Source organism: Strix aluco, chromosome 28 (genome assembly GCF_031877795.1).
Source record: "Strix aluco isolate bStrAlu1 chromosome 28, bStrAlu1.hap1, whole genome shotgun sequence".
NCBI classification, from domain to species: domain Eukaryota; kingdom Metazoa; phylum Chordata; class Aves; order Strigiformes; family Strigidae; genus Strix; species Strix aluco.
Window position 1 is genome coordinate 6,640,697 of NC_133958.1, and position 22,707 is coordinate 6,663,403.

At 61.4% G+C, this 22,707-nt stretch overlaps 1 protein-coding gene across 4 annotated transcripts in view; it reads left to right on the forward strand.

Annotated features, from left to right (window-relative positions):
- TACC1 (transforming acidic coiled-coil containing protein 1) overlaps positions 1-22,707 on the forward strand; it is a 31,116-nt gene extending 8,409 nt beyond the window's left edge. For 2 of the 4 annotated variants that reach the window (XM_074808001.1, XM_074808000.1), the window contains exons 2-14: positions 1,188-1,303; positions 6,758-7,805; positions 9,335-9,370; positions 11,640-11,700; positions 11,975-12,173; positions 13,624-13,679; positions 16,092-16,226; positions 16,390-16,466; positions 16,784-16,827; positions 16,921-17,081; positions 17,594-17,700; positions 18,271-18,391; positions 18,917-22,707. In XM_074808001.1, the coding sequence (XP_074664102.1) occupies positions 7,009-7,805; positions 9,335-9,370; positions 11,640-11,700; positions 11,975-12,173; positions 13,624-13,679; positions 16,092-16,226; positions 16,390-16,466; positions 16,784-16,827; positions 16,921-17,081; positions 17,594-17,700; positions 18,271-18,391; positions 18,917-18,985 (1,863 nt within the window). In that variant the 5' untranslated portion in view covers positions 1,188-1,303; positions 6,758-7,008 and the 3' untranslated portion in view covers positions 18,986-22,707. Of the gene's footprint in view, positions 1-465; positions 645-1,187; positions 1,304-6,757; positions 7,806-9,334; positions 9,371-11,639; positions 11,701-11,974; positions 12,174-13,623; positions 13,680-16,091; positions 16,227-16,389; positions 16,467-16,783; positions 16,828-16,920; positions 17,082-17,593; positions 17,701-18,270; positions 18,392-18,916 lie in introns of those variants that run through there. The other 2 variants (XM_074807997.1, XM_074807998.1) reach the window with 2 other exon arrangements.

Sequence of the window (22,707 nt, forward strand, 5' to 3'; positions counted from 1 at the left end):
GGGGGGGCGGCGGGGAGCAGCATCCCGGGGGCGGGGGGGGACTCAGCGGGTTCGGGGTCCTGGCGCCTGGGTGCCATGTGCCCGCGCAGGGGATACCCCGGCCCCGCGTTTTGGGCAGAAATCGGCGGATTTGAGAATTTGCGTGGGCAGGGAGGAGAGCGAGGGAGGAGCGCGGCGGCCGCCTGACACATCCCGGGCCGGGGGTTGGGGGGGGGCTCGGGGGCGCATCCCGCATCCCCCCCGCCACCCCCAAATCCCGGCGGGCGGGGTTGGGGGCTCTGTCGGGCCGGTCCCTCCCGGGCGGGCGGTACCGGGGGGGGTGGCGGAGGCGGGGTTGGGCGGGGGGGGCTCTGTCGGGCCGGTCCCTCCCGGGCGGGCGGTGCCGGGGGGGCGGGCGCTCTCCCCGCCGGCGAGTGGGACGGTCCGGGGGAGGCCCTTGGCGGCGGTGGGGGCGGCGCGGCCGCGGGGAGCCCGGCGGGGAGCGGAGCGGGGCCGATGGCGTTCAGCGCCTGGCAGATCCTCTCGCCGGTGCAGTGGGCCCGGTGGACATGGTCGGCGGTGCGGGGCGGGGGCAGCCCCGGGGGGGCGGACGGCGAGGCCGGAGGGGACGATTCGGCGGCGGAGGGCACGGCCCTCGGCTTCAGGCAAGTGACCCGAGTCCGCCGCCCCCCGCGGGGCTGCGACGTGTCCCCCCCGTCCCCCCCATCCGCCCCTCGCTGCCCGCTCGCTGCCCGGCATCAGCTCGGCTGCCCGGGGTTTGGGGGGAGCGGGGGGGGGCGCATCTTGCAGCGCGGGAGCGGGGCGGGGGGGGGGCGCGGGGCTGCGGATTCCTCCCGGGAAGCGGGGAGGAACGATCCCGGGAGCGGCGAGGCTTTGCTTCCCCGACCCGCCCCGCGGCTGCCGCTCCGGAGCGGCGCGGGGGGGGCGGGATGATGCCGAGGGGGCGCGCGGTGGATGCTCGGGCCTGGCTCGGTGCGGGCTGGGGGGGGCGCGGGGGGATGCTCCTGATGTTGTTTCACCTGCTTCTCCCTTTTCCGTTGGCCAGCGTGTCCCGCCGGACAGGAGCGAGCGGCGGCCGCAGGATGCCCACGGCCGGCCGGCCTGGCTGGACGCGTGGGCAGCGTGGAGGATTGCAGAGCTAGCCCTGAAAGCGGTAATGCCTCACTCTTTTCCCCCCCCCTCGGCAGCTCGGACTCCGAAGGGAATTTTGAGACCCCTGAAGCAGAAACGCCGACCCGCTGGCCGCTAAAGGAGTTCTGCGAGCCACCGCCGGCATCGCCGCCGCCCGAAGCCGGGAGCCGAGGTAAGGAGCCAGCAGGCACCTCCTGCTCTGGGCTGCGGGTGCGGAACGGCAGGGTGGGGTCAAGGAGAAGCTGCTCGTTTTGAATAACGCCTGCCACATTTTTTGTGGTTAATGGCCTGGATGGTTCAAATGCCGGCGCTGGGGGCTGTGGCTCGGCGAGGGGCCGTGCTCTCACTCGAGCGCTGGCTTGTCCTCGTGTCTCGCCCCGGCTGCTGCTGCGCTGAGCCGGCTCCCCCTTAACCCTCGGCCTTTTGGGGACCCGCTCCCCCCTGTCCTCGTACCCTTCCCTTCAGGGCGAACTGCGGTTGGGGTCTGTGGCTGAGCTTGGTGTTTATGTCTGTTTTTGTGCTGTCGGGAGGAGGCTTTGAAGCTCCGGCACCTCTGCAACAGCGGCTGGAGGTTATCGGGGCAAGGCAGGGGCCTCCTCTGTGGCTGGGCAATGTCAGGCCGTCTGTGAGCCCCCCGGGAGTGTCTGCGGGAGGGCAGCACCTCTGGGAGAGGGGGTCCCGGATGAGCCACCCTGAGCATCCTCCGCCCTCTCTTGCCCAACTGCCTCTGGCTGCTGCCTGGCCCTTGGCTTGTGACGTGCAATATTGTGCTTTTCTTGAGCGCTCGCAACAGCGGCTGGTACCTCGCTGCCCGCCTCAGAGCGAGCTGGCTCAAGCCAGACCCCGGCTCCTCCCGGCGTGGAGGCCCAAGTGCTGCGTGACCTGGGCAGTAACAGGGTGCTGTGGCTCTGCGTCTCCGGGGGGGTGGTTTGGCTGTTGGGGCGGATCTGGGTGCCCATCCATCCCCGGGCGAGACGCGGGTTTGTTTGCTTTGGTGGAGAGATCGCTCGGTTCACGCTTCCGATAATCGCAGCTCGTGGAATAATCCCTGCCTTTTAAGAAGGGATGATAGAGGCATCTTTACTTTGGGAGATGATGTCTGGGGAGGGGGAGCAGGGAGATAAAGGCTTTCTTAGCAGGTGTGAGGATCGTTTCTGCCAAAGGGAAGCATGTTGCCTCGGACTCCATGGTCGCCTGTGCCCCTGCACCCCGGGACGAGCTGCTCCCCGGGGCCAGCCCGGCACGGCAGCGAAGGAGCCGGCTGCTGCCCGTGCACAAAGGTCGCAGTGTGGTCGGGCCGAGGGGATGATCTCTGGCAAAAGCTGTTTTTCCGCAGCGGCTGGTGGAGAGCAGGATGTTGGAGACAGCCGGGCCAAACCCGCTGCATGACTGCGCCCGGCTCCATCCCTGCCCGGGCCTCGGCTGCATCTCTTCAGTGTCTCTGAAATGGTGGAGGGAAGGGGCTCCCCGGGAGCTTGTCATGTGCAGGAGGCATCCTGGGCTGTTAAATCACCGGACCTTGGGTAATCTAGACGTTAAGCTCTCATCCTCACAGTGCTGTTTTGCAGCAGCGTGTGCCCTTTCCTCTGGCTGTGGCTCGGGAGTGGCAGCGGTGAGAAGCGCCGTGCTCTGGAGGCACCGGCGTAATGGCTGCTTGTCAGCGCTGCAACCGCCGAGCTGTCGCGCACGGCGAGAGCCGCTGCCCTGCGGTCGCTGGGGAATTGCTGCCCCCCATGCTGTGTGCACCTGGGGGGCAGGGACACGGGCAGGGACACGGGCAGGGACACGGGCTGGCACAGCATCTCCCAGGCTCGGGGTACCGGCAGGAACAGACACTCGTTAGTCTTACAGCTGCAGCTTCACCCTTACTAGGGTTCCGAAACGTAAGGCAGAAGCCGTGGCGCTGGGGGCTGGCTGCTCCGCGCGCAGCTGAGAGGTGGCCTGGATGCATTAAACCCTGTTCTTGGGGACAAAAATTCAGCCGGTCCCCTCGCCCCGCGGAGGGGGCTGTGGTCAGGCTTCACGCCCGTTCCGGATCGCTCGAGCCGTTTTCCTCTCGCTGTCTCGGACGGTGGAGGCTGTAATTCTGTCTCATTCTTGCTAAAGGATCTTCAGTCATCTGCCAGAAGAAGATGATTCTGTGCAAGGAAATGAGCCGAAGCAGCAAATATGGAACCGTCAGTGACGGGAGCAGGCTCACCAGCTTTTACTTCTGTAACCCCGATGCAGGGCACGTGTTTTCCGGTGCGCTAGTGGCAGCATCGTTTGCCGGTATGCTAATTCTTAACAGAATAGATTTAAAAATAGATCAACGTCTGTTAAACAAAAGCGGAAAGCCAAAAGAGGAAAAAAGCCGTTAGCTATGTAAGCCTGAGCTGAATGTACCGGCCAGATATCCTGTGCTCAGGCTGCGTGTGCGGGTGAGCCGGGGAAGGGAGAAGAGCGTGACTCACGCTGTGCACAAAGCGTGAGCCGAATCAAAGGCTGCGGATAGTGGAGGGGTTGTTCTCGGCGGCGTTTGGCATTCAGGGCTGTGCGGAGGATCATTGCTGCTTCACTTGGTTGCTGTCTGTGGGATGAAAAGGGCGCGGAGCCTTTGCCAGGCTGCTGCCAAGTTTTTCTGATTCATTTAAGGGAGCGAGGGATGGCACGGAGGAAAGCTGTTTAGTTAGTTGGTGTTTGTGTTTCACTGCAGCCCGAGGAAGGCAGGCGTAACGATTGCCATGCACACGCACAAAGTGCCCGTTACTGCGGTGCCAGACTGCCCTGCCTGTACGCTTTTCTTCAGAGAGTAGAAAATCTCCACCCTCAACTTTGCCAAAATCGCAGGCGAGCTCCTGAGCTGTCCTTCACCCGCGCGTGTCTCCCAGTATATTCCAGTTCCTCAGCTTTCGGACTGGCTGAGCGGGTGGGCTGGCTGCAGGCAGGAGGGAGCGGAGCAGCTGAGCTGTCTCGGGTGCAGAAAGCGAGTGAATCAGAAAATTGGGAGACCTGGGTGGGTGGTTCTTCTAATTTTTGTGAAGAAATGGTCACACGCACCATCCCGGCTTCTCTCCCCGCCCTGCAGACATCCACAGCAAGGAGAGGTGGTTTGCGTGCTGACTGCTTGTTATTCAAGAAGTAATTACTCATTGCTTGGGTTAGAAACCAGGATGGGCTTAGTCTGTGAGAACGGCGGCTGCAAAACCTTCCGGTGGGAATGTAAAATGCATTTAAAAGGTGCCTTTTGCCCTGACTTTGAAGTCTGTTCTTCTATTCAGGGCTGTCTCAGTGAGGTTTAAAACATCTGAGCAACGCAGCAAGTGTAATAAAGTTTTCGTTGGGGTCTGTTAAGAAGGTTTTCCTGGTTCCTAATGATGGAAAGGCCTGGCAGGCGCTGCCTCGGAGTGTTTTCTGGCTGCACTCCAAGTACGTATCCACTGGATTTGTGTTTACTGATGCATTTTCTGGGGCAGCAAGGCAATGTCTATCTGGACGGAGCTTTTTTGCAGTCGGAGGGAGCTTTTTCTGCAGTCTCAGGGAGCACACAGCCCCTCATGATTCATTGCCATGGCTTTTAGCATCCTAGAGATCAATTATGCAAACCACGAGCCATCAGCTGAGTCAGGGTTGCTGGCTTGGTGTCCTGGATTAGCCCGGGGACCAGATATTTGCCTGATTCACTTTTCTTCTGCCAGCCTGTGACTCGCCCGGTCACCAGCAGCCGTGAGCTGGTTGCAGATGGCTGCGATGGGAACAGCCCTTCCAGGGAGACTCGCTCGGGGCTGTGGGAGCTCGTCGCTGGCATCCCCCGCGCAAAGCGGGGCCACACTCGCTGCGAGTGCCCTGGGCAGCTGCCACCCGTGTGCCCGGGCAGGGCTGCGGCAGTGGAGGGGGACAGGCAGGTTTCTCCATCGCCCATGCCGCTGTTCCCAGCCAGGTTTTCACAGCAGTTTGGTTCTTGGGTGAGCACTGGTTTTGTTCTGTCCTTGGAGGAACTGGCTGGGCTGCGTCTGCCTGGAAAGCGAGAGCCGCGGGTCCTGCGTGCTCCCCGATGGGTGCTGAGCACCCCAACATGCCGTTCTGCCTCATCCCGGGAGCCTGTGCCACCGTCCCTGGCTGAGATAGGGGAGAAGAGGTGCGGATGAGGCGGGCGGAGGTGACACCAGGTGTTTTCCTCTTTTTCCTCTTTTTTTTCACGCCTGTGCGGAGGTCCTGGCTCTGGGTGCTTGCTGGGTGTAGCTTTCAGGGTGCCTCAGCAGATAATGAGCTTCCCCATCCCTTGACAGCCAAGAAAAGATTAAACACTAAAAGGATTTAGGGGAAGGGATCGGAGTAATAGTCATTAAGTCATGGATCGGGATTGTGAGTAAGAAACTCTGGCAGCAGCGCGGTGAGCCTGGCGTAAACGCACAGGCAGGGTTTCTGCAGACAGAGGTGCAGGCAGCGTGTGGGCAGGACGGGAGCTGCGGGCAGGCGCGGTGCTGAGCAGAGCGGCTCCAGCGCCTGCACCCTGCTGCCGACAGGCCCCTTCCTCCAGGCTCGCCACAATTTGGGGGGTCCCATTGCTCTGCTGTGCCCCCCCTTCCCTCCCACCCGCCCCCTCGCCAAATGCACGTGGGGTTTTCGCTCTCCCGGTGCTTCGGCTCCTCGTGTCGATGCGTTGCAGCGACAGTCTGTGAGCGGCGACCGCGTGTGGCTGCTGTATCTGGAGCTCCTGGTTTATGGGGGACCCTCCTGGTTTATGGGGGACCCTCCCAAGGGCCGCGTGTCCCCGGTGGTGGCAGAGCCGTGCCCTGGCGTGGGCTCGGGTGCCTGTCGGGGTGGCTGAGGCTCTACAAGAGAGCAAGAGCTGGGGTGTGAGGGAGGGCAGCCGTGCTGACAGACCCACTCCCCCACCTCGGGGAGCAGTGGCCAAGTCCCGGGGAGCAGTTTTTGTGTCTCTGCCCTGTTCACATCCAGCTCCGCAGTGCTGGCACCAGCCGCCTGCGAGTGACTGACCCGCAACCCCCCGCTGCAGCCTGTTACCTGCTTATTCAGTAAGCACACATCCCCTTCCCATTCACCCGGGACCTGCTTATTCACGTTTCGTGGTGGTTTCTCATGTCGTGCTTCCCTGAAATCCTCCCAGTAGTTCTTAACTCTCTGCCCAGGTGAGCAGGGACTCACTCGGATACAAGCCTTTCTGCCCTGGCAGCAGCCGTCCCGCGGCCGGGCCCAGCTGGTGTCCGGCCCTCGGGAGCCTCTGGGGTTTGTGAAGCCCCTCAGGAGCCTCTGGGGTTTGTGAAGCCCCTCTGGTGCTGCCACGCTGGGTGGGAGCAAGCGGTGGGGAGAGGAGAGGCGTAAATGGAGATGTTGGTAGATGTGCTGGCGTGGTGCAGGCAACGCTTCCCCCCGGGGGCTCCGTTGCCCCCAGCGTGTAATTTATGTGCGTTTTCTCCACTGTGTTCATGGGCTTCAAATTTTGCAGAAAGTGCATGAAGCCAGGGTTGTGCAGTTGTTCTGGCAGGGGGGGGAAGCTGAGCTTTGGGTCAGTGGATCCCCCATAAAACCTGACCCTGGAGCAGCTGTGAGGAGGGGAGAGAAGCCCCTCTGGAAGGGGGTGCGCGGCAGGCGGGGGTTTAACCAGCTCCTTTTATCTTTTCAGAGCCAAGTGGCCATGGTGACCTGCTGGTAGGGGAAGCCGGCTGGGACAGCTCACCTGGGAAGCACCCCAAAGATGAGGCTCAACCGGAGATCGGAGCCCCTAAAGCCAGCTGGGATACTAAAGGGGAACCTGACCCCGAAGGCTGGTCCCTGACGGCACCGGGAAGCGGGGCTGGCGCTGGCTGCGCTGCCGGGCCCCCCGCAGAGCCGGCCCCGGTGCCCCATGCGGGCAGAGCTGCCCAGGAGCGGGGCATGTCGGGAGAGGCCGCGGCGGATGCCGGCACGGGGCTGGGGGAGCCGACGGCTGATGGCCTGGCCTGCGAGTGCTCGCCCAGCCGGGGCCAGCGCGGGGACGGGAAAACGCCTTCTCTGGGGAGGAAAACAGAAGAAACCACGGAGGAGACGCCGGTGCCCCAAGCATCCTACCCGTTCGACCCCGAGCGGTACGACGAGAGTGTAAACCCCTTTGAGGCAGGGGGCTGCCGGCTGCAGAGCTCCCCCCCGGCAGCCCCGCGCCGCCTCCCCCCCGGTGAGCTGCGGGGGGACCCGGCCCCGGAGCCCAAAGGGCAGGTCCCGAATCCTGAGGTCGATTTTACGGAGGGAGGCGAGAGCGCGGAGGCCAGGAGGGCTGCGCCCAGGAAGGGCAGCAGGATCCCGGCCAGCAAGCTGACGCCGAAGAGACACCGAGACTCCCCCAAGAAACCAGCCGAGGATGCGGAGAGGGGTCCCACAGAGCCGCTGCCCCCCCGGGGCTCCCCCCGGCGGGGTCCTGTACTCTGGGACAGCCCAAGTCTCAACCCCTTCGATGGCAACTCAGCGCTGCAAAACTCGCCGACTCTCCCCAAGGGCTCGTACCAGTTTGACCCCGATAACTTTGACTCTGTGGATCCGTTTAAGCCCACCAAGACCCTCGCCAGCACCGCCGCCGACTCCTGCCCCACCGCCGATAACAGCCTCAACGAAATCCTCGAGTCCCAGACACTGGAGGTGCAGGGCGATCTCCTGAAAGGCAGAGACTCCCCGAAGAAGCCCAAGTCGCGCCTGATAACGTGAGTGCTGGTGTGCGCGGAGAGGGGGCAGCCCCCGCCGTCCCCCGCACGGGCACAGCAGCGGTGCCGGTGCCTTCCCCGAAATACCGACGTGCACCTCGGGTTCTGCTGCCGCCCTGGTTTTATCCCGGCGGAGGGGCAGCTCCCCTCTCCCTGACAGCACCCCGGTCGCTCAGAGGCAGACGGGAGGAGAGGGACAAGTGTCCCGGAGAGAGCGGGGAGGGCTGGATCGGGACCCGCTCCGCAGGATGACCTCTTTGGAAACCCCCGGGGGGCTCCAGCTCGCAGGGTCGGGGTGCAGGTGCTGTAGGGTCGTGGAGTCAGAGCAAACCCGTAGCGGAGGCTCGAGCCCGCGGGGTTTGCCAAGCAGGCGCGAGGGTTCGGAGGATTCTTCGGGAGCGTGTGGGTGCCGTTCTGGTTAATCAGATGCTGCTGAGACATTTTGTGAGCTGCCACTGAATCGCTCATTTTATAACAGGGGAAGAGAATAGAGGTTGAACAGGCAGATGGTTTGTTGCCTTTACCACATCTGCACAGGCGGTGGGGAGCTTGTTGGCCCTTGCTGAACTATTTCAGTGCATTTTTAGTTCCTGCACCGTGTGCTCTTTAAAACCCCCGTGTAGATGGTGGCGTTTGACAGTGCCTCCAGGGAATGCAGACAGTGTTCTCTCCTCTGGGAACAGGTTTAGTGGCTAAACTTTGCTGTTTTCTTGATATTTCACCTGTTGTATCAGAAACGTCCTCCAGCCTGTGCCTGGGCAGCGCTGGAGTCTCAGCCTGACGTTGAAGGCAGCTGCTGCTGAGCCGGGCTTAGCTCTACCTGCCCCCCCCGCAGGTCGCTGAGCGGCCGAGGGAAGCAGAGGGGATATTGCACGAGGGAGCGATTGCCCAGCCAATTTTGGGTCCTTCCACTATAATTTGTGATTGCGCTTAACATGGGTAATTGGAACCAGTTGAAAGCAAAAGCAAGAAATAAGCTTAAAAGGGGAAATTTTAGGAGTGCAGAGTTTGTGGCTGCTTTGGCAGTAAAACCAAAACAAGCCGTCGCTTGGCTACTGGATTCTTTGGTGGGAAAACTAGAGTGGGGTTTTGCACAGAGAACAGATAAAACCTAGCAGGCCAAAATAAGGGTATGTTGGATGTTTTTCTTCCAGAAATACTTTGCAAAGAGTTGATAAGGGTTTTTTTAAGAGTTGGTGTTCCTGCGTGTGGCCGCGGGCGAGCAGGAGCTGCCGGTGAGGGGAGGTAGCGGGGAATTTTCAGGCTCCCTCCCCGTCAGCTCGGAGCAGCACGGGCTGCTCTGGGCCCTCACCTCCCCGCAGCGGGGTTTGTGGTTGAATCTCACCCTGCTGCCGCGAATAGCAAATGCAGAATCAGGGCATCCTATATTTGTGTGTTCCTTCCAAAAAAGACAGAGCTGGGCAACTCGCTGTGCTTCTCCAGATGAGGGTTAATATCCAGGTCTTTTCACACGTTCTTCTTCTCTCCATCTGTCTGTCTCTCTCCCTGTCCATGCTTTGGTGCATCAGGACTACTGAACAAGTGAAATTTCTCTGTTTTCTGTTGTAAGTACTCTCTTCTGTATTTCTTTCTTCTTTTCCTTTGCTGGTTTTTGTCCTCTCTCTCTGGGTGTGTGCTGGCCCCACTTGTCTCCATGGCATGCAGGCTCCTCCTTGCCCTCCGACTTGTGCTCTCCGCTGTCTGATTTGTGCCCCGCAGCTCTGGGGTCCCCCCCGCGGGGCAGCTTAGCCTGGCCAGGGCCTGGGGAGAGGAGAGCTGGCTCTCGCAGCATGCCGACTCGCAGCGCCTTCTGATGATGTACAAGCACTCGAAACCCACGCGTCACCTAAAGAGGGGGGAGCAGGCTCCTGGGCAAGCCGGGTCCCTGCAAAGACGGGTAGATTTTAGTTCTGGAGATGAGGGTGACTTATACCCCCTCCCACACAAAACCCCCAGGGAGGCCGCTGCTGTAGGGGGGTAGGGTGGAAGGAATCAGCTGGGAGTCGGGGGCTGCCAGGCCAGGGGAGCTTTGCCCTCCCAGCCGGCTCCAGACAGGGCTCTTTAGATCTTTGGCGGCTGCCAGAGCTGGTTTGCTCGTGGCTCTCCCCTCGAGCATCCCTCCGGTGCCCAAAGCCAGGGCGGTGGAGCTGGTCTGCGGGATCCTGGACGGGTTAGAACGCACGGCTCGAGTAAAGCCGCCTTCGTCCGCTGCCCTGTGACCTTTGCTGCTGTACCCCGGCACGAGCAGCCCCCCGGTGGGATGCCAGTGAAATATCGAGTGCCCCATGCCCTGCCCCCCCGGGCTGGCTGCTGCCCTGCGCTTCCATCCCACGGGGAGGGATGCAGGAGGGACCAGGGTCACCCCCATTTAGTCTCCTGGACATGCTCGGTGTCTCTTGCAGGTTGTCACCCTCCCCCAGGACCATCCGGGCTTGTCTGGGCTCTGCTCTCGTGTAGGGAGGGTCGGAGGAAGGAGCGTGCTGGGCTTAGTTCCTGATCTCTGTGTGATCCTCATGGGGCAGAGCCGGGGCCATCAGCCTGGGCTGTCTTCTCCCCGTTTCCCCGTCCCCTTCAATTACAGAGCTGTTACCTTGGTGTTGGTGTAGGGGGGGAGATCAAAACAGCTACCAGATGACCCCGGCCCTGGGAGGTGGTGCAGAGCAGAGGTGGGTAAGGACACGGCGAGCTGCGGTTTAGCCAAGAGCGATTTTTCAGTCCGACCCATGTGTGCGTGATCGTGTGCAGATAAAACATCCACTCGTTGTGCGATGGGACGGGGGGGCTGGAGGGTGAAGTGGGTGGGGGCGATTCTTTAAACCTAGGAACTGCTCGCTGCAACGCCGGGCCCCTGCCCGTGTCCCCGTGGCGGGGAGCGCCGAGTCTGGAGGCAGAGATCCCTCCCCAGGAACCCGCAGCGGGCTGTGCCACGGGCTGCCCCCGGCCGAGCGAGTATCTGTCTTCTGGTGGGTTCGGGCAGGGCAGCGAGCCGTGAGTGACGGATAAACGCAGAGCGAGAGGGCGGTGAGATGCAGGAGGGGATGCGCGTCACCTCATCGCGGGCTCCTCAGTCACAGACACTGTGCCACGCGTGGCCGCTCCCCCCGGGACTTGTCCCTCCGCTGTCTCGGGCCACTTCAAGATGCGGGTGCCCGGAGTGTCGGGATGCTCCAGGACGGCACCTTTGGAGGAACACGGGAGGAAATTCAGGGAGAGTTTCCTCACATCCAGCCACGGGACCACCTGCAAGATCAGCCTGAGCTAAACTCCCCCCATGGGCGAGGCCCTTCTCCCTGGGGCAGCGTCTGCAGCCGGTGCCCCCCCTCAGGCAGAGTCTGACCAGCAGCCCTCGGCCCCTGGCCCGTGGGAGACACGTGGAGGCTGCGGAGACGTCCCGGACAAACCTCCAGCTGCGGGGACAGGCCGTGAGACGGCCGGGAAATGGTTCCTTCCTGCAGAAATTCAACGTGCGCTGCGACCTGGGGATGCCGTCGCGCTGGACGCACGGGGCGAGGGCGCAGCAAGGGGAACCTTTCTTTGTCGATTGCCCCCCCCGGGGCCCTTTCTCCCTACCGTCAACGGGAATAAACACCTCCAACACAAACCCTGTTGCTCTGTAGTCGTCTGTTTTGTTTGCTTGTTCCTCCTGTTCGCTCCAGAACTTGCTCTGCCTCGATATTTCACTGGTGAGTGGGGTTGCTGGCACGCGGCGGGGTGCAATGCTAGCGCTGGGGCTGCCTCCCCTTGCTTGGGCTGTCTCGCACGCACCCCTGCCCCCCTCCCCACGCAGCCCCTGCGAGCCCCCGCCTCAGCCGGCCGCTTCTCTCTCCTCTGCAGGAGCGGCTGCAAGGTGAAGCCGTACGAGACGCAGCCCCTGGCCCTGGACGTCTGCGCTCAGGTACCTGGGATCCGACCCCGGGAGCTGCTGGCTGGGTGTTGGGGGGCGGGATGGCGGCGTGGGGAGCGCTGGGCTGGCCCGTGCCTGCAGCAGCACCTGTCCCAAGGGCTGGTTCCCCGAAATCACTTCTTTTCCTGGCACGGTGTGTTTCCCTCTGTCAAATCCTGCCGGCAGCTTGGGGGTGATGCTGAGCCTCCTTCTGCTCTCCACGGACCGTCCAGCAGCCTGGCTGGATTAGCTCAGTCCCGCCTAACCGCATGTCTTGATCCCGCAGGATGAAGGAACGTTGATCTCGGAGATCCCAGATATTGCAAATCGGGATGGACGTGCCACGGACGAAGAGAAGCTGGCCTCCACCACCTCCGTGCAGAAACCAGCCGGGCTGGAGAAGAAAGCCGAGCCAGAAGATGACCTGGAGTACTTCGAGTGCTCGAACGTCCCGGTGCCGGCGGCGAAGCACGGCGTGGAGGGAGGTGAGGAGCGTCTCCTGCCTCTGGGGATGGGCCCTGTGTGCCCCCAGGCAACCCGCAGCCTCCCGCCATGAACTGGTGCTGTTGAGGCAACGCAGCTTCATGGCAGTTTATTTACACTGACTAAAGGCTCGGGCAGGTTATAATGAACCCTCCAACTGTTTATCTATTTCCATCATGGAAAACTCGTGGTACAGGCTGTGGTGACTCAGACTCTCCCGGTGCAGAGCCCCGTGGTGCTGCCCGGGCTGGCGGGGCTCCCTGCGAGCCGAGGGCCGAGCCATCGCAGGCCGTGCCGCCGCGATGCTCCCGCCGCGCCCTGGCACGAGGGCTGCGGGTGGTGGAGCTCTCAGTGTCCCCTCCGCTGATGCATTTTGCTGTCAGTCTCCTATGTAATTAGCCTCTGACCAATCCATTAAAAAAATAATTAAAAAATAATTAAAAGCCAGGCAACATGACATGTAATCAATAGCAAAGTTATAGGTGCAAGCAGGAGCAGTCACCGCGCCGAAGGTTTGCACCCATTAATCATTTCTCCTGAATGCTGTGCAGAGCTGCAGGCTCTCAGGGGAGGAGAGCAGTCCTTTGTCTCCCAAGGGAGGAAAAATCTGATCGTCAGCAGAGAGACTGGGAGGTTTTATTTATTGCTGCTCCTCTCGGAGGGCCAGGCAGGGGTGCACGGGCTCGGTGCTGGCTGCAGGGATGGTGCCGTGAGCTGTGGGAAGCGGCCGCCGACCAGGGCGCAGGGATAAATGGGGAGAAATGGGGGGAATCTGCAGCCGCCAGCGCTACGTTTCCTCCTTCCTTTCTTGGCTCTCGCAGTGCGCTCCTCTCTGCCCAGTTAACACACAAAGAGCCAGTCATGTCTCTGGTCGTTTGAGTGAGGTTCATAAATTATCTCCCGTGCTATGTGAGACGGCAGCACGTCCCGCGCGCTGCAGGCGGGAGGAGACGACTTTTATCTCCTCTCGGCTGCTGTTAAGAATAGCAGGAGCCTTGGGGCAGCCCCGGCGGAGGACGCTGGGCCCAGCTGGCGTGGGATGAGGCTTGTGCTATTTGGAGTGGCCCCAGCAGCTGGGCTTCACCCCAGGGATGCAAAGTGCAGAACGACCCTGTACATCTCCATTCCTCCTCCTCCTCCTCAGCCCACCGTGGTCCCCGGAATGGCTGGTGGCGGGTGGCAGCTCTGGGGACACAGGCACGAGGCTGAGCTACCACCAGAGGGGAGTGTTGGATTCTGCACCGGGGAGTGTGGGAGGGAGGCTGGCAGGGGTGCAGGATGCGACCTCCCGGCAAGGGTAGGAGCTGGGGGCAAAGCAGCCTTTTGGGAGGGGAAGCTCCCCAAAAGGGGATGTAGAGGCTTGGGGGTGCCCCTCTGCGTGCCAGCAGATCTGCATGTGCTGCCAGGGTCTCGTCCCCAGGTAGCTAAAAGGTTGTATTTCCTTGTCTTTAGGCTTTGAAAAGGAGATCTCCAAGCAGACAGAAAAGGATGGGCCTGGCATCTTCCCTGTGAGTGCCTCTTGCTTCCTCCTCCCTCGCCTGCAGGGAGCCTCAGGGCGGCTGAGCTGGTGTGGCGCTGGGGTGGCTGGGCTGGCGTGGCACTGGGGTGGCTGTGCCGGCACTGGTGTGGCACGGGGAAGGCTGTGCCGGCACTGGTGTGGCACTGGGATGGTTGTGCCGGCACTGGCGTGGCACTGGGATGGCTGTGCCGGCACTGGCGTGGCACTGGGGTGGCTGTGCCGGCACTGGTGTGGCACTGGGGTGGCTGTGCCGGCACTGGTGTGTCACTGGCCGATGCTCCTGCCTGCCCCACGGTGCAGAGGGCTGGGGGGAAGCTGCAGCAAACGTTGCTGCTAATCCCAGATGTGCTGCCACAACCTCTCTGAAATTAGTTTCTCCGTGAGCTAAAATCCTTGAAAAGGCCCCGCGGGGACTTGATAAAAACAGCGGCGATTTCCCGTCAGGCCCGGAGGAGCCTGGCAGAGGACGGCTCCTTCCTGGTGGGTGCTGCTGCTCGTGGGTGGGAGGGAGAGGCACTGGGGAGGGAGCGGGGCTGCGGCTGTGGGAGGGCGGCGAGAGCAAACGCTGTGTTCGGAAGAGCCTGAACGACAGAGAAAGGGCAGAGGAGATCACGGGGAAGGGCCAAGCCGCGGCCGGGGGCTGTGTCTGAGGTGCAGGAGTCCAGGGCTGGCTCCGACGGCCGGCTGGCGCCTGCGTGTCCTGCGAGGGATCCCCAGACGCTGCTTTCGGGGAGGCGGCTGACAGGGCGATGAGGGGATCAGTAAAACAAGCCCTGACTCTGCAGCCACCGGTGACCCTGGCACCCCGGCAGTGGCACATCTGCCCAGGGGCACCCCCGTGTGCCCCACGGAGCCTTTGGAGTGGCCCCAAGACCCCTCGGCTGCAGGGGGGACCCTGTGCCCGCTTAGTCGCCCCTGGGCAAAGCTGCTGGGGTGGCAGCAGATGACAGTGAGATTAGCAACGTCAGCAAAATTAGCGTCTCTGAGACAGCTTTAACTGTGCTAAACCCTGCAAGGGCGTGAGGCAAAGTGAACCTTTGTGTGGGGAGCGTGGGCAGGCTGTGCCCCCCCCGCCGAGCCGGGTCATCCCGAAACCCCCGCGTGGGTTTGTGGTGGGACGGGCAGCGGGCAGAGGCGCTCGCAGGCGTTGAGGTGCTTTTGGGGGCTGCTGGGGGAGCTGCTGCCAGAACCACTGAACCTCCCCGGGTTGGGCTGCCCGGACCCAAACCTGCCCCCGGGGGTGGCTCCTGCCACCGGCCATCGCTTGCCCGCAAGCCCCCGTGGGGGGCCCGGCGGTGCTGGGGCCTGAGCAGCAGTCGGAGCGCAGGGGAGGAGGGGAGGGGGAGAAGCGCTTTCGTGCTCTCGTTTCCAAAACACGGCAGAAGCAGACTGCCTCCTCCGAAGCACTTCTCTATTTATGGCCTGGCAGCTGGTTCCCAAGGAGATGGCTGCACAGGGCTGTCACTCGGCTGGGGCGATAAAAGGAGGAACGGGCGGTGGTGTAAATCTTGGTTGGCTTTTCTGGAGGCCTTTCAGGCTGCAGGACCCCCCGAGGGAAGGGTTGGGGCTGGCATCCAGGCAGGGCTGGGCGCCTGGGTCACGGGGCTGAGCTCTCCGCCCAGTTTGGTCCCTGTGCCTGCAGCACTGGTGCAGAGGAGCTGGGGTCTGGGGGGAGAAAGCAGCGAGCCATGGGGGTACAACCACCTTGGCCCTTGTAGGAGCTCCCATCATGGAAACAGGAGGTGCCGGGAGCCTCTGCGTGAGCATCTCCGATTTCGGGGCTCTCCCGGGCAGCTGGGGCACCGTGGGATGGGAGGGGAGCGGGAGCAGCCTCGGGGCTCTGCAGGGGGGTGAAGCCTGGTCCCCCCGCCAGCCCCCCTGTGCATTCGGGGCGATCAGCGAGGCCCCACAAACATCCCGGCAGCAGTTCGGATGTGTCAGCGATGTCTCTGCCTGACCGGGAGGTGACAGGGACAGGCGACCCGGACCCTTGCAGACCCCCCGCCTGTGCCTCACAGTCAGCAAAGATCCTCCAGGCTGGAGATATTTTTAAACCAGCCACGGGGGAAAGTGATGTCAGATGTGAGCGCGTCTCTGCTCAGAGCTGGGTCTCTCTCTTCCGAAATGGGCCTTTGCCGGGTCTCTCCTTTGCCGTGCCAAGCCCGCAGGTGTCCTGCGGCTCAGCCCCGGCTCCTGGCAAGGGACTGGGCAGAAAGTGCATGAAAAAAACCCCATATGGGCTCTGCCGGGTGTCTGGCACCAGGCTCTGAGCTGTCGGTGTGCAGGTAGGGAGGTTCAGTGCCCAAACAGAGGCTGATAAAATGGGGGAGAACACCCCAAGCAGGGGAAGCGGGGTGAAAAGAAAAGCCACGCAGCATCCCGGCTGGATGATTCCCCCCAGGGCAATCCCGGGCTGTGCTCCATGGACAAGTCCCCCACGGCTGTCACCAGCGTGAGCAGGAGCGAGAATCCCCTGGATGGCATCTGCCTGAGTGAATCCGAGAAGACGGCTGTGCTCACGCTCATCAGGGAGGAGGTAACGGCCGGGGCCCCCCTGGCTGCTGCAGGGGGAGCGGGGGCAGCTCCGCTCTGCCCGGGGGGTGTGGGGGGGGTCTGGTCCCCTGCGCCTCGCAGGCGTGGGGCAGCAAGGGAAACCACCCAGAGCACGTCCCGAGGGTGCTGTGTTTGCTGCAACCTAGATAATCACCAAGGAGATCGAAGCAAATGAGTGGAAGAAGAAATATGAAGAGAGCCGCCAGGAAGTCTTAGAGATGAGGTAAAAGCCTTCTCCTCGCACGCTCGCTCTCGTGCAGCGCCGTGCTCTGCGTGCTGCCCGCTGGGAGCTGGGTTAGCGGGGCCGTAACGGGAGGGTACGGCTCGGCATCGCCGGGGGACGTGTCGTCTCTGTGCTTGTGCCGTGTCGAGCCTGACGGTTTCTTTGTTGCAGGATAAAACCCCAAGGTGTTAGCACAGGCAGGCTGCTGCTGGGGCTGCCTCTGGGGCCGTTCGCTGGCCGCAGAGCTGTAGGTGTGTGTCTGCAAAAAAAAAAAAAATGCTGCCTCTCATCTGCTTTTTTTTCTCCCTTCCTTCTAGGAAAATCGTGGCTGAGTATGAGAAGACCATTGCCCAGATGATAGGTAAGGGGTCGTTGCTGGGCTGGGGCGGGGAGCTGGCTGCCGCGGCCATCCCCGCTCAGTCACCGCGTCCCCGCTGCTTGTTCTCCATCACAGAGGATGAGCAGAGGACAAACATGACGTCCCAGAAGAACCTGCAGCAGCTCACGATGGAAAAGGACCAGGCTCTGGCAGACCTAAACTCGGTGGAGAGGTCCCTGTCGGATCTCTTCAGGAGATACGAAAACCTGAAGGGCGTCCTAGAAGGCTTTAAGAAGGTCCTCGCCTTGGTTCCCTCTGTCTCCCTGCAGCCCTGGTCCCTGGACACAGCGTTCCCGTGCAGCACTGCCCCCCCGCCGTCCCCATGGCTCTCCCATCCCGCTGTGCTGCCTCAAACGCCCCGGCCCGTGCCCGGAGGACAACTGGCTGCCTTCCCTCTGCCCGCTGTCCGATACACGAGCAAAGAGTCTTTCAGGCTCCCTGGGAAGCCGGTGTGGGGTTCTCCGGCTCTTCTCCGCACTCCTCCCCGGCGCGGCCGCGGAGCGTCGTGCCCTGGGCAGAGCCGAGGGAAGAGGAGGTGCCAGGGCAAAGCGCCCCAAAAAACCCTACCTCCATCTAGGCACCGTTTTTCCATGCTGCCAAGCTGGATAAGGGGCTCCAGCATAAGGGAGAAGCTGTGTCTATTTAAAGCCTTTTTCTTTTACACTCAGAAGAGGATACATCATCCCGTCAGAGCAACATCTCTGTCCTCAGTCTCCATGCAGATGGATGTACTTTTTTTTTTTTCCAGAATGAAGAAGCTCTGAAGAAGTGTGCTCAAGATTATTTAACCCGGGTCAAGCAAGAAGAGCAGCGGTATCAGGCCCTGAAAGTCCACGCAGAAGAAAAATTAGACAAGTAAGGTCATGCGCGACGTTGCTGGGTGTTTAAAGCCCTTGTAGGGCAGTGTCTGCACTTGGCTTTCCTGAGGTTGGAAGGCAGGAGCTCATCGATGTGAAAAGCTGCCTTCCACAACCTCGGGCTCAAGTGACTTCAAGCGGCTGTAAGTAAGCCAGCACAACCCCCTGGATGGGTTCTCTGAGCTCAGCTTAGTTGTTTTCAGTGGGGAAGCGGAGGTTCATGGTCTAGTTACAGTCACTCAGCAAGCTCCCGCGTTTCGGAGGGCTCATGCCTGTGGTGTGTGAAGGGCTCGTGGAGCTACTCAGGCCCAGCTGGTGAGCAGTAGCTCACCAACACCCAGTAGCCCTGAGTGAAGTGGGTGAGAAAGCAGAGTTTCCATACAGGGGTTTGGAGGAGCTGAATTAATCCAGTTTCATGCAGGTTTTCCATATGGGAAAACCACCTCTGGTGCCTCCAGGCACATGGGAGCCGGGCTCTGCCGATGCTGCCTGGTCTGACGTGGTGCCACGGGGCTCCTGGCCGCCCCCAGACGTCACCACCGGCCCCTTCTCTCCAAACCCCCTGCAGAGCCAACGAGGAGATCGCCCAGGTGCGCACGAAGGCCAAGGCGGAGAGCGCGGCGCTGCACGCGGGGCTGCGCAAGGAGCAGATGAAGGTGGAGTCCCTGGAGAGAGCCCTCCAGCAGAAGGTACCGCGCCCGCCCCGCCTCTGCCGGCGCGCTGCCGGCGCTCCGGGTTTCCATTTTGCTGCCCTGAGCATCCTGATGGAGTTGGCCTTCGGATTTTTGGCCCAGAAAGTGTTTTGTGGTTTTAGTTTTTGGGGTATTTTGTTGTTTGCTTGTTTTGTGAGTTGTTTTATTTTTTGTTTGTTTAAATGTACGACTGTGCCCTCTCGCAAGGAAGGAGATGCAAGCTCTGCCCACGGCTGCGTTCGGGGCTGGCACGCGTTTGGCTGTGCTGGAGCATGGGCAGGGCTTGCTCGCCTGTGCCCGTGGCAGCGACGTGCTGGGCTGCAGCTGGGCAGCGCTGGGGTCTGCTGGGGACAGGGAGGGGTGAGCCCGAGGGTGCCCACGGCACCTGGATGGTGCACAGAGGAGCTGTTGCAGGGGCAGGCGTTGGAGCCGGCTGCCCTGTCCTGCGCTGGCTCGTGGCCCCAGGTCTTGTCCCCCACCCGTGCCGCCACGGGGGTTCCTCAAGTTCTGCCTTTCTTCCAGAACCAGGAGATTGAGGAGCTGACCAAGATCTGCGACGAGCTGATAGCGAAGCTGGGAAAGGCAGACTGAGTCTCACCGCCCCTCGTCCAGCACTCTGCACTTGGCCGCTTTTCTCGTCACGTCAAGCACCTTGCCTTATCACCCAGGAAAACCCCCAGCAGAGAAGCACACGCGTCCAGCTGCCTGCTCCGGACCCCGTGGCCCCCCTGTGCAGAGCCGCTCCCCACGCTGCCCCTGCCTCTGTCTCCCAAGGGCTCTGGGCTGGGTTCCCCGCGGTCACACCGGAGGTGCGTGTCCCTCCCGGGGTCCTCTCAGCGGGGAGGTGACACCCCGGGCTCTGTCCCCCCTGGCCGGGCTGTGCCCCCACACTCTCTGTCACTTACTGTCCTCACGTGCTCGATCACACCGGTTCGGCCGCGCGGCAGGTCCTGCCCCGGGACCTGGGTGATGCCAGGGCTGGAGCTGCCGCCTGGGCTCCGGGGAAGGGCACCCGGCACGCGGGTGCACGGCTGGGGAGGCAGCGAGGGGGCTGGGGCCGCCAGCTGGGATCCCCTGGCTGAAGCAGCCTCCTGGGAGATCGATGGGTTTGGGGGGAGCTGGCGGTGTTCAAGGGGCTGGTCCCAGGCCCTGGTACACGGGTGACACGCAGCACAGCGCGTCCTCATCCCTGGCCGTGCCAGCCTCGGAGGAAGGCAGCCGACGCCGCTGCGTTCGTGCACTTTATGAGCATTTGTGAGCACCCAGGCTCTCTGCTCGCTTCTTCCAGCCGGGCATGGTCTTGCTACACGTCTCGTTCCCCCAGGGGCATGGATACAGCCACTTAACCAGTAGTAACTTAAGTCCTCTCAAAGGAGAGCCTGGCCTAGGGGAGGGCAGGAGGCTTCTGCACCAAGAGGTGTTTGGGAAATGGAGATGTTGGTTCTGGAGAGCTGGGGCTCGTCCGTCCGCCTGCCCCATGGCCGCCCTGCCCGCAGCCCTGGCACCTCCTGAGGCTTGTGAACGTGGGGTTCTAGGCCGGTTTAAAATGCCCAAAGCCAAGCCTCTTGCTGTTGGCTCCCCACGCCGTAGTGAGGTTAGTTCCCCACTTTGGGTGTTGCAGGAGGAAGGAAGCAAACCCTGAACAGCTTCATCATTCTGCTGACTTCAGGCTCTTTTCCGCGGTCAGGGCAGAAAGGCGAGGAGGAGTGTGGTACTGCCCTGGGTCGTGCTGCTGTCAGAACCCTTCCCAGAGAACCAAACAAAAGCCAGCCTTGACAGGCAAAGACAGATCCAGACAGCAGTAAAATACACTTTGAACTCTGTCTGGATGCAGCCCCAGATCTGCCTCTCCGCAGAGGCAGGCTGCCTGCTCCATTCCAGAGGTGTTTACGCTACTTCTCTGGACACGCCGCGCTCCAGCAGAATTGCTGAGGTTGCCTTTGCGCTGTGCTGGGAACCGGGGGGCTCTGGGGCGGTAGGATGTGTTTAAATCCGTGTGCAGATCCCGTGTGTGCCCTCCTGGTAGTGCCATTGGCACGAGCCAGCCTGGCCCGGTGAGTTTTGGCGCTGTGCAGTTTTCCTGGCTGCGGTGCCCTGGGCGCAGCCTCGGCCTCCGCGGGCCGTGCCCGGTGCTGTCCGTAGGATCCTCTGCTGTCGCCTTGAGCGGAGAGTCGTAAAGCGTCAAAAAAGGGAAATACTGTTTGGCCTGTTTCCTACCCAGCCTAAGACTTTCGCAAACCTTTTTGCTGCTACCTTTTTGTAAAAGAACCGAGCTGTTTTCCTTCTGTTTTCTAATTCCCTGTGTTGAGCATGCAGTGCAAGCAGCTGTTCAAATCGGAGCCATACACTTGATATATATTTTATTAGTTATGTATAGAGAGAATTTATTACACGCTGAAGCAGATGAAGATGCCAGCAGCCAGCCCCAGCACACAGAGGCCAGGCCTGGTCACCGTGCTCCCAGTTATCCCAGTGAACGGGCTGGTAGCTGTGTGGTGGGGAAGCCGATGGCCGGTACCGCTCGGAGCTCTGCACCTGTGGCTTTGTGCTGAACAGTCACCTCTTTGCAGAGCTGACAAAAAGGAAAAACCTTTTTTTCTCCCGCATTTTTCTCCCCCTTTTTTCTCCCCCTTCTTTCTCCCCCTATTTTCTCTCTTTTTCCCCCCCTTTCCCCCCCCCCCCTTTTTTTTTCCCCTTTCCTGGCTGCACTTAGCTGGCCTTCAGCAGGGTGATGGTGACAGCCAGGAGTGACCCCGCAAGGTGCTGCCCCTTGGGACCTTCTGAGGGTCTGTACAGCTAAATGAAAACCCTCAAGAACCAGGGATTTCTTGGGGAGTTGGGTTCTTCTCTTTGCAACCCTTCAGAAATCGAAGGGAGCGGGTCACCAGAGAGCAGCGTTGCAGGAGCTCTTGGAGCTCGTAGGAGGTTGATTTGGGACAGTTTCTGGTTCGCTGTTGTGCCCATAGCAGCGCTTGAGGTCCCAGCACGAGGCCGATGGAGCCGGAGGCCAGTCCCGGGTCGGGGTCGCGGGTCACCACAGCCCTTGGCCTGTGCTGGGCGCGGGGACACGGCGCTCGCTGTGCTGGCTTTACACATGGTGTAAATGCCCTGGTCCGTCTGTGTGAACGTTTCCGTCCCGCGCTACCTGGATGGATAAATCCGGTCTCTGTCTTTGCTCCCCCCGGGGTCGAGGAGCAGAGCACCAGCCCTGGGGCACTGGGCTCCCTGGAGCTCAGTGTTTGAGCTCGGTCTCTCATCTGGGGGGGTGTTTCAGCTCCAGAGGTGGCTGATTAATTGCAGAAGTTTTGATTTCGGCACTTCCCCCAGACCCCAGCCTGCCTACGGCGCAGTCCCTGCCACAGTCCCCCCTCCCCGGCAAACAGGAGCCCCCGGGAAGGCCAGGCTGGCTGCGGGGGCAGCTCCCGGGGCAATAATCCGCACTGGCAGACCCTCCCCGTCCCCGCTCCCGCGCCTCTCCCGGCCCCACGTTCGCTGCCTCTCACCCCAGTGCTCTCGCGTCCCCGTGCCTGTCAGCATGCACTTCCAGTCTGGGCAAAGAAGATTCCTAAGGAATGATTTATTAACTATAATATGGTTATAGTTACATATATATAAATATATATATAATGGTTATAGTTATATATAATAGAAGGCGTGTGGTTGTAACTGTAAACGGGCAGGCCTGTCGATCTCACGTGCTGCTCGGCTGCGGCGCCGGGGCCGGCTCGGCCCAGAGCTCCCCAGGGCACGGGGGGAGAGCGGGAGCCGGCGGCGGGGGGGCTGCACCGAGGCCCCGCACCCATCTCGTAACGACGACGGCGTTCAGACGCCGCCCCGCTGCGCCCGCCGGGGCGTGGAAGCAGCGGGTGCCCGTGTGTCGCGATCGCAGCCTGGTTGTGTTCGTCGTCTTTTTCTTGCCGTAAAATCTCAATATCCCGTTCTGACGGTGGCGGGTGCCTGCCCGCCAGCCGCTCGTGTTGCTGTTTGCAAGTGTGCGTTTGCCAGCAGATCTCTGTCTACGATGAAGTGCCAACGAGTGACCACCCCGACTGCAAATCACTTCCACCCTCCCTCCAGCCTCCCCCCGCCAGAGGCAGGAACTTTCTCTGCACTGACTACTACCCCCATCGCTTCGTACCATGTATGTAACTGCCATCGCCATCAATTTTATATGTACAATAATTTCCCTTTTATATGTCAGGTAAATATTTGTAAGAGTTATACTCACACAAATGAGATTATTATAATGATTACTAATATATTTTTTCCATGTTTCATTGCCTGAATAAAAATCATGTTTATCGCTCTTGAAA